This window comes from Mandrillus leucophaeus, unplaced genomic scaffold (genome assembly GCF_000951045.1).
Source record: "Mandrillus leucophaeus isolate KB7577 unplaced genomic scaffold, Mleu.le_1.0 Scaffold109, whole genome shotgun sequence".
Lineage (NCBI taxonomy): Eukaryota > Metazoa > Chordata > Mammalia > Primates > Cercopithecidae > Mandrillus > Mandrillus leucophaeus.
Window position 1 is genome coordinate 1,944,638 of NW_012099098.1, and position 10,107 is coordinate 1,954,744.

At 51.6% G+C, this 10,107-nt stretch overlaps 2 protein-coding genes across 7 annotated transcripts in view; one reads left to right on the top strand and one right to left on the bottom strand.

Moving 5' to 3' along the window:
* Positions 1 to 5,273, bottom strand: part of LRSAM1 (leucine rich repeat and sterile alpha motif containing 1) — a 71,720-nt gene extending 66,447 nt beyond the window's left edge. Inside the window, exons 1-5 of the mRNA XM_011988714.1 lie at positions 5,086 to 5,273; positions 4,669 to 4,824; positions 1,800 to 1,903; positions 1,364 to 1,420; positions 799 to 843 (exon numbers count right to left, since the gene is read on the bottom strand). Of these exons, the coding sequence (XP_011844104.1) occupies positions 799 to 843; positions 1,364 to 1,420; positions 1,800 to 1,871 (174 nt within the window). The 5' untranslated portion in view covers positions 1,872 to 1,903; positions 4,669 to 4,824; positions 5,086 to 5,273. The remainder of the gene's footprint in view (positions 1 to 798; positions 844 to 1,363; positions 1,421 to 1,799; positions 1,904 to 4,668; positions 4,825 to 5,085) is intronic.
* Positions 5,274 to 5,330: 57 nt separating this feature from the next.
* On the top strand, positions 5,331 to 9,068 carry RPL12 (ribosomal protein L12). 6 transcript variants are annotated; one of them, XM_011988397.1, is made up of 7 exons: positions 5,331 to 5,479; positions 5,956 to 6,029; positions 6,998 to 7,096; positions 7,351 to 7,432; positions 8,300 to 8,386; positions 8,732 to 8,844; positions 9,016 to 9,068. In XM_011988397.1, exons 1-7 carry the CDS (start codon positions 5,443 to 5,445, stop codon positions 9,019 to 9,021), a joined length of 498 nt encoding a protein of 165 aa, XP_011843787.1. In that variant the 5' UTR covers positions 5,331 to 5,442; the 3' UTR covers positions 9,022 to 9,068. The 6 variants fall into 6 exon arrangements, with proteins under 6 accessions (XP_011843787.1, XP_011843778.1, XP_011843762.1 ...); XM_011988388.1 differs by having other exon boundaries at positions 5,331 to 6,029; XM_011988372.1 differs by having other exon boundaries at positions 8,732 to 9,067.
* Positions 9,069 to 10,107: the final 1,039 nt, after the last annotated feature.

The window sequence follows — 10,107 nt, forward strand, 5'->3', positions numbered from 1 at the left end:
TACTAAAAATACAAAAATTAGTTGGGTGTGGTGGTGGGCACCTGTAATCCCAGCTACTCAGGAGGCTGAGGCGGGAGAATCGCTTGAACCCAGGAAGTGGGGGTTTCAGTAAGCTGAGATTGCGCCACTGCATTTCAGCCTGGGTGACGGAGCAGAGTGTCCGTCTCAAAACAACAACAACAACAACAACAAAACACTTCCAGCGCCAAGGAGCTTACTACTCTGTTAGCATGGAACGTTTTTTTTTTTTTTTTCGTATTCTCATTTAGGTACTTCACTTAGAGTGCTTCTGCCCATCTGCACTCAAAGCTGCAATGCTCTGCTGAAAAATCATTCACTCCCCTCAGAATGTCCCCTGCATGACCAGAATAAAAGGGGTGAGTTTCTATTATTATTAACACCGGGGTTCATAAGCCTTTCCTATGTGGCAGGCATTACACTCAGTATATTTCTATCTCTATCTAACTATCTTCCACTGATTTAATTCTCACAGTACCTCAGGGAGGAGAACTACGAATGTCTTCATTTCACAGGTGAAGAAATGGAGAAGTAAGAGTTTAAGGAAGTTGCCCAAGTCACAAAGCCAGTGAGAGAAGGCAGAGTCAGAATGTGACACAGGAAGGTCCAACCCCAAAGCCTACTCTCCTCTCTGTGAAATCACCTGCTGCAGGCCAAAAGCGTAAGAAGCAGAGAGAAAGGAGGTGTCTACGCTGGGGAGACAGCGCCTCAAAGTCCCTTATGGGTTCAAACAAGCAGACATGCAATAAACAAGTCTCTGAAGATGAAGCTCCAGCTCACCTTCTTCTGCAGAACTTTGCACGTTGCAAAAGCTCCAAATGGAATCTAAGATAAGATAAAGAAAAGTAAGTGTCTCCCCTCCTGCCAGTGTTTAGCTTGTTCTCTGAGTGGCATTCACGTGAGGAAGAGACAGGCAGGGGGTGAACAAGGGCAGAACGCCACAGCAGGTGGCAGTGCTGAGCCCAGGGGCAAGGCTGGTGAGCAGTGGTGCTGGGGATGTGGCCAGCCCTTCCCTCAGTCAGCTGGCAGGAGACTGCTCTGCCCCACCCACCCTGTCCCCATTGTGAACCCCTTCAGGGGCTGGAGAATGCCAGGCCCTTCCAGCAACCTAGGAGTCTATGGGTACATTTTCTACCTAGACTCCTCGACTCTTGGAGACTACGTTATATTGAGGCCAAAGTACCATCTCAATTCTTTTGCACAAGAACAAAATCTAAGGAAACATCTCGTGACTAGAGCTTCTGGCCTTTCTAAAGCCCTAGTCCACCTCCGTCTTTCCTAGGGACACGTGATCCAAGAAAATGGGACAGATCCAATTCACAGCCCAACACTATGCTCAGTTTACCTCTGAGAGCTCACATTTAGAGATGTCGAGAATGTCATCTGCCCCAGCTTCTTTTGCCTAAGGATAAAAAGAATTTTTAAAAAGTATTAAGACAAAACATCTTTGCAGAGTGGACAAGCCAGGCAAAGAACATACACGTAAGCAGCAGCAAAGGACCATAGACACTATCTGGTTCCACCGGTCCAGTAAACCAATGACGCCTGCTTTCCCGGAGCTTGAGGCCCAGAGGGATGAGGAACTGAAAAGCAGTGACAGTGCGCTCAGTCTACAGGGGAGAAGCACCCTTGACAAGGGACCTCATCTGTTGGGTCTAAGTCAGCTATTTCTTCTGCAGGTGGGGGAGGGAGCATGGCTTGTCGGGGGCAGTGCGGAGGCCTACTCCTTGGGGACTGAGGAGGAGTTGGGATAGAGTTAGAGGAAACCCACTTTCCCTCACCAAACACATCTGGTACTCCAGGCGCTTCCGAGCCTCCTCACTGGGTTTCCGCTTCCGGAAGAAGAGTGGCATCCTTCCCTTTTCGCAGAGTGATCTGGAGGACCCTGGGGCACAGGAGAGAAGTTAGGAACTGGGGAATTTGTCACAGCCCCCAACACCCAGGACAGGTAGCGCAGTAACACAACGTATGCAGCTGGTCTGTTGGACCATGAGTTCCATGGAGGCAGCAGCCGCATCTTTCTAGTGAGTTCCATGGAGGCAGTGGCTGCCTCTTTCTAGTGAGTTCCAAGGGGGCAGGGGCTGTGTCTTTCTAGTGAGTTCAACGGGGACAGCGACTGCATGTTTCTAGTGAGTTCCACGGGGGCAGCGGCTGCGTCTTTCTAGTGAATTCCACGGGGGCAGGGGCTGCATCTTTCTAGTGAGTTCCATGGTGCAGGGGCTGTGTCTTTCTAGTGAGTTCCATGGGGTCAGGGGTCACATCTTTCTAGTGAGTTCCATGGGCGCAGGGGCTGTCTTTCTAGTGAGTTTCATGGAGGCAGGGGCCGTGTCTTTCTAGTGAGTTCCAAGGTGCAGGGGCCGTGTCTTTCTAGTGAGTTCCATGGTGCAGGGGCTGTGTCTTTCTAGTGAGTTCCATGGGGTCAGGGGTCACAGCTTTCTAATGAGTTCCATGGGCGCAGGGGCTGCATCTTTCTAGTGAATTCCATGGGCACAGGGGCTGTGTCTTTCTAGTGAGTTTCATGGAGGCAGGGGCCATGTCTTTCCAGTGAGTTCATTGGGGTCAGGAGTCACATCTATCTACCAAGTTCCATGGGGCCAGGGGCTGCGTCTTTCTAGTACTGGTTCCATGGAGGCAGGGGCTGCGTCTTTCTAGTGATTTCCATGGGGCCAGGGGCTGTCTTCCTAATGAGTTCCATGGAGCCAGGGACTGCATCTTCCTAGTTCCATGGAGTTCCATAGGGGCAGGGGCCACGACTTTCTAGTGAGTTCCATGGGGTCAGGGGCTGCATCTTTCTAGTGAGTTTCATGGGGTCAGGGGCTGCATCTTTCCAGTGAGTTCCATGGGGTCAGGGGTTGCATCTTTCTAGTGAGTTCCATGGGGTCAGGGGATGCGTCTTTCTAGTCCTTCTGTCAGTGTCCTGAGCCCACAACAGGCGCTCAGTACTCCTTGTTCTTTGTTGACTAAACATTAAGCAGCAGGATGAGGTGGAGACAAAGACAAGCCAGATGACCTGGGTTGGGGCCCACATTTGCCACCGATCTATAGTGAGGTCTTGGCATTATCCTTTTCCTGTTCTGGGGAAACTTAGAGAAGTTTCCTCAGGCGCTTTCCAAGGCTGTTCTTTGAGGACTCTAACAGACTCTGCCAATGAATCACTTCTAGCCCCCTAGACACTGTCGGAGTGGGATCAGCAGGAACAAACCAGAGCCAGCCAGGACCTTGGGGAGCTCAACTACATCATGACCAAAGAGACCTCTGCGGTGAATACAAATTAAAAAGCAATCCTCAGCTTGCCACCCTCAGTTATTATTCCATTTTATTCTCACTATATCCCTATTTAAAGTGAAGAAACAGGCCGGGTGTGGTGGCTCATGCCTGTAATCCCAGCTCTTTGGGAGGCCAAGATGGGTGGGTCACTTGAGCCCAGCCTGGGTAACATGGTGAAACTCCATCTCTACTAAAAATACACAAAGTAGCTGGGCGTGGTGACGTGCGCCTGTAGTCCCAGCTACTTGGAAGGCTGAGGCACGAGAATCACTTGAACCCAGGAGGCGGAGGTAGCAGTGAGCCGAGATCACGCCACTGCACTCCAGCCTCGGTGACAGAGGGAGACTCTGTCTCAGAAAATAAGAATAAAGAAATAAATAAAGTGAAGAAGCAGATGCTTATTAAGTTCAGTGGCCTGGCTGTACAGCCTGGATTGCAGCCTGGAAGCCAGCCTGGAACCGTGGTCTCTCAAGTCCTGACCTGTGGGATTTGCCCGACTCCTTGGTGCTCACATAACTTGGCACACACGAAGTACACTGTCCTGAACTCAGAGCCAGGTGCTCACTGCCTGCCCAGGGCCTGCACAGTGTCTGTAAATATCAGAGCAGGATAAGGGATGGCAATGAGCCAGGAAGCAATCACCCAGGGAAGTGCATGGTGAGCAGCACAGGCTTTGGGATGAAAAAGAACTGGATTTGAATCCGAGATCTGCCACCCACGACCGCTGAGGTCACCTTGGTTCACCTCTCAGAGCCTCAGTTTCCTCATCTGTAAAGTTTAAGTAACCATGCTATCAACACTGGCTTCTGTGAGGATCCAATGACTTCATATATGTCAAGCGCATAATACAGGACCTGGCACATGAGTGCTCAATAAATGTGAGCCACAAAGCACCCACATGCAAGCAGCATTGATTCAGGGCCCACTAGAGGAGCTAGGGAGAAGACAGCCCTGGGAAGAGATGCAGCTGAAGAAGACATACACCCAGTCCTCAGAGGGATGGGCAGAGATGGCAGCTCTGCACCCACAGGGGCGGGGCTGTCTGGGGAGGCAGCCAGGCCTGCAGAGCCAGCTCAGGACCTTCTTGTCACTCCACCTGCCTGCAAGGATGGGGAATGGTTTGAAAACAGCCCTCTCCCATCACTCCCTGATGACCAGCACTTACCCTTCTGCTCCCCAGTCACTAACCCTCCTGCACCCCCTTCCCGATGTGCAGCCCTCCCCCCGACTTCCTCCCAACCACCATCGCTCTCCCACCCCTCCCAGAAGATCAGCTCTTTCCAGGCTGCCCCACATGCCTGTCCCTCCCTTTCCGACGTCCAGCCTAGATGTGGGGGGAGGGCCACATCCATATTTCCTAGGGTGGGGTGGGCAGTGGCTGACCTGGCTTTGCGGATGGAGGGGTCCCCCACGTTGGGAACCGCGGGTGCACTCGAGGGCAGGCTGATCACTCGGAGGGCTTGGTCACGGACTCGGGGCCGCAGACCACCCGGCACGGGCCGGGCGGAGCCGGAGTCTGGTCTCCTTCAAACGCAGGTGCTGGGGACAAACTCAGAATCTCAGAAAGTCACGCAGACCGGGATGACGAAGTCTGAGGCTCTAGAAACCGCAGACTCTTAGAATGAAAAGCGGGACTGGATTTCCACATAAATAGACTGTTTTGATAACTAAAGTGCACACACCAAGTGCTGGAGGGGGCAGGGGTCGCTGTGGTACTGGGGTCTCGGAATGGGACAACGGACCCCTCAGGGGAGGGGCGGGGCTCTGGGATTGGGTGTTGGGGACCGGGGTGACACTTACGATTAAGGAATATGGGAAACAGCTAGGTCTGGGATCACGGGAGCAACCCCTCTTCTCAGACGTCTCCGGAGCGAACTGCCCGATCTCCCTTTCGGAATCTCTAGCTTCAGCGCACGGCGGTACCCAGCTCGCCAGCCTTCAGCCTCAGGCGCCTGCCCACAACAAACATGGCGACAAAAAGCGTCTCTGGAAGGCTGGGCAGTGACGACAGTTCTCGCGATAGCCGCGTTTTCCTGCCTATATCCGGCGTCGTCCGCGCGATTTCCGGCCTCTCGGCTTTCGGCTCGGAGGGGGCGAAGGTGCAACTTTCTTCGGTCGTCCCGAATCCGGGTTCATCCGACACCAGCCGCCTCCACCATGCCGCCGAAGTTCGACCCCAACGAGATCAAAGTCGGTGCGTGCTCTAGTTGTGGCCGGGGCTGCGGGATGGACCTTCCCTCGGCCCCGCCGCACGTGCAAAGCTTTCTAATATGGGGCTCTGAAAGCCGCTGCCTCCTAGAGGCCTTCCCGGTGCTGCGCCGTCCTGGCCAAGCCTCAGTCTCTCTGGGCCTTAGCTTCTCCACGTGTAGGTGGGGAGGGAGGACCGAACCACCTGTGGCGGCTTGGGAGCCCGTAGGCCCTAGGGTAAGGCTTGTCTTCGGGCGTTTCGACCCACTGGCCTGGGTTCGCGGGCGACGGGGCTCTCTCCACGCCTCCGCGGTGTGAGGTTCGGAGCTGCCCACGCACGAGGGAGGAGCGGGTGGCCGGCCTCACTCTCGGTGCTGTTTGGAGAAGAGGCAGAGGGTGGTGTGTCCAGCCCCGGAAAGATGCTGAGAGGGCTGTGGCTCGGGGGCTCCCTCTGCAGCGACACTAACCCTTCTTTTCCTCCAGTATACCTGAGGTGCACCGGAGGTGAAGTCGGTGCCACTTCTGCGCTGGCCCCCAAGATCGGCCCCCTGGGTCTGGTACGTCATCCCCGCCAAGGGGCTTGTTTTCACTTACAGAGCAGAGTTAAGCGCCGGCTCGTGGAGTCACGACTGTGCCAGAGGTGCCCTCGTGGCTTGGATTGTCACCCTCACTAGGCCTGAGCCAATGACTAGTATTAGGTACCTTAGGAAGGTCGTGCGTGAAACATCGAACCTGGTGCCTTTAAATTGTAATTAGCTCCATGTGTCTCCACTGCTGCTTTGGGGCACCTGAGGGGTGGGCCCAAGGGGTTTTGAAGTTAGGAGTAGCTTAGTGACATTGGGCAGCCAATATCTGTATTTCCTCGTCAGGGAAGTGGGCATGGCATTGTTGGGAAGATTAAATGGGGTGTGGGTGAAGATCCAGTGAGGGTTACCAGCTGTGTTGTAGATGTAAACCTAGCAGTTAACGTGACAGGCTGTGCCTTATGCCTGCTGAGTAACTGCTGGCTTCCCCGTCATTCTGTACTCTTGGATTTCCCTGAGTTTCATTAGGCCTTTATGTAATCCTTGCACAGCGGTCCCCTGTCCCAAATGCTCTTCCCCATTGGTCTTTCTTAACCTGTATCTTAACTACTCTTCCTTGGCCCTTAGCTCAGCTGGCACTTAAGGGACACTTAGCAAATAATCAGACACCCATCCAGGCAGATGGACGTGGGTGGTCTGACATGGGAACCTAATATTTTGAAAGCTCCTTAGGTGATTCTAATGTGAGCAGGGCTGAAAATCCCCCTCCTTAAGCACATAGGCACTTAGGAGGGGTCTAGATTCCATTGTGGCCAAGTCTGCAGTTTACAGTCCTGGACAAGACAACCCCAACCCCCAGTTTATGCTATGGTGATAGCTGTGCTGAAGGTGGGAAGGTGCCCTTAAGTACTTGAGATGTTGCCAAGTGAGAAGTGGTGGGCAGGTTTCAAGGCTGTAGTTCACATCTGGACACCATGTTGATTACATTCCTGTATTTCCAGTCTCCGAAAAAGGTTGGTGATGACATTGCCAAGGCAACGGGTGACTGGAAGGGCCTGAGGATTACAGTGAAACTGACCATTCAGAACAGACAGGCCCAGGTATTTACTTGTGCTTGGTTTTGGGATTGGAGGGTGGGGGGACAGAGGTAACAACCCTCTGGGATTCCTGAATAGAGTATTTCTGCCACCATTGGTGAGCTGAGTGATTTTACCTTGTTGGGGAGGCTTTGTCAAGAGTATGGACCTAGGGCAGAGACTTGGATAGTGTGTGGCCATGATTTTTGAAAGTCAGCATGCTTTCAAAAGCAGTATTCATTGGAGGTGGAGTATTAACTCAAGAATCTCCTCTGCAGATTGAGGTGGTGCCTTCTGCCTCTGCCCTGATCATCAAAGCCCTCAAGGAACCACCAAGAGACAGAAAGAAACAGAAAAACAGTGAGTTGTCTTTTCCCTAGTTTGGTTTTGGTAATGGTTTGTGAGATGTTTGATATATATGGCTGTTTTCCCTTAAAGGAAACCTGGGGTTGACATGGCTATTGGGTGTTGATACGGTTAAGGCTGCTAGAGCCAGGTAGTATCAAAAAGTGCCATATTTGCTGGGTGGCTCACACCTGTGTAATCCCAGCACTCTGGGAGGCTGAGGCAGGCGGATCACTTGAGGTCAGGAGTTTGAGACCAGCCTGGCCAACATGGTGAAACCCCCATCTCCACCAAAAAATACGAAAATTATCCTGGTGGTGCTTGCCTGTAGTCCTGGCTACTCTGATGACTGAGGCAGGAGAATCACTCGAACCCGAGAGGTGGAGGTGGTAGCAGTGAGCCAGATTCGTGCCACTGCACTACAGCCTGGGTGACAGTGAGACACTGTCTCAAAAAAAAAAAAAAGTGCCCACGTAGTCCCTGTGTGGGGCAGGCCCCAGTCAGTGCATGTGGGAGGAAGACGTCAGCAACAGTGACCTATAATCAGGAGAGCACATAGAGCCGGCAGGTACTGGGCAGTTTAACTGTCCTTGGCAATTTAAGCTTGTCATTTCTCATCTCTAAAACAGTTTCTGCCATGTCAGATTTGGGAAGGCTTGGTTTTGCCCTCAGCCACCCGCCACTGCACCTGACCAGGTCTCTGTTGGCTGGTGCAATCCAGTGGTGAGCTGATAGTAAACCCCAGCTTAGGAAACAGGGTTGTTCTTCATGTGGATGACTCTGTGCCGAAAGCATGGGAACAGCCTAGAAATGAAATGAAGGACACATGATCTGCTTTGGCTTCAGACTGTAACAGAGCTTTTGCTGTTTTCTCTTCTGCAGTTAAACACAGTGGGAACATCACTTTTGATGAGATCATCAACATTGCTCGACAGATGCGGCACCGATCCTTAGCCAGAGAACTCTCTGGTAAGAGCAGGACAACATGTAACTGCTGTAACTGCAGTTGTGTTTTCACTGAGTGATGACATTCTTCCCACTTAAAGGGTGCTCAGTGAGACCCAAGATGGGGTGCAGTTTTCTGAGACTGAAAGAATGGATGGCTCTTAAATTGGATGTGTTTAATCTGGGCATCAAGGACCCATGGAAGCTTTGCATTCAGGGTCATGGGACCAGATGGAGCTCTGCACTCTATTAGGGGAGCAGGAACCTCATTCTTTCCATTGCCTGCTATGAACCCCTTGAGTATTCCCCAGTATGAGAATTATGAGGGACTGAGCCAGCACCTCCAGTGTCACCATTTCTTTACTAAAGGAACCATTAAAGAGATCCTGGGGACTGCCCAGTCTGTGGGCTGTAATGTTGATGGCCGCCACCCTCATGACATCATAGATGACATCAACAGTGGTGCTGTGGAATGCCCAGCCGTAAGTGACTTTTTTGCTTCATTTTCCATTGTTACAATAGGGGCAAAAGGGGGGCCACCCAATGTATTCACAGAGATAAGCTGGGAAGTTTTGGAAATGGTCACTGGTGGGGTTGGAATAATCCTTTTAAACTTTCCCTTTTACTGATAGACTTTTTTTCCTTTCCCACAGAGTTAAGCACAAAGGAAAGTATTTCAATAAAGGATCATTTGACAACTGGTGGATTTTTTGGTGTGGCGTCTTCCTTGAGGGAGCTAGCTCCTTTGTAGGGTAGTCAATGGGGTTAAGGTGGCAGAGCCTGTGGAGAAGTAACAAGCACCTTGTAGTGGGTAACAAAACTGCCCTGTATGGGCTGGGTTGCCTCAGAAAGGAAGTTTTTTTTTTTTTGGAGATGGAGTTTCCGCTCTTGTTGCCCAGGCTAGAGTGCAATGGCGCGATCTTGGTTCACCACAACCTCTGCCTTCCATGTTCAAGCAATTCTCCAGCCTCAGCCTCCTGAGTAGCTGGGATTACAGACACATGCTACCACGCCCGGCTAATTTTTATTTTTAGTAAAAACAAGGTTTCGCCATATTGGTCAGGCTGGTCTCGAACTCCTGACCTCGATCTGCCTGCCTTTGGCCTCCCAAAGTGTTGGGATTACAGGCGTGAGCCACCATGCCTGGCCAGGAAACACTTCTTATAGACTATAGTGAAGCCTTTCCTAAGAAATGCTCTAACAAAACCTGAACACATGGGGAGTGTAGCTGTCCATTCCTAACCAACTGAAGTTACAGTGGGTTGGGGGCCCAGGACCCGTTTTGCTAGGCATTCCAGTGCACAGCCAGGGCTCAGAACCAGTGATACAACAAATAAACCTGACCACTCTCCTGGACTAAGGATTAGTCCTGGACTAATCCTTTGGTTCTGTGAAAGTGAGGTTCACGTCATCTGTTTAACTGTAAACTGTTATTCCAACCTTTTCTCTGAACTCAGGTGGCTTACAGTATTTGCTGTCTCACCTTGTCTCAAGTCTCATCTTCCCACAGTTGTTCCTTCTGATCAACTTTCTAGAGCCTGTGCTCATCACTCCCTTTTGTTTTAAGATGAACCTTGAAGCACGACCTGGGAGAGGATTCTGGGTACTGGAGTAAAGGGAAATGGTGGCCCAGAGAAATTGATTTTCCCTTTATGACTCATTTGTTTGCACATTAGTTTTCGCCAGTGGTCTCTAGGTCAGTGCTTTTATGTCACCCCAGGTTGGAGAACTACCTTAAGTGGAAA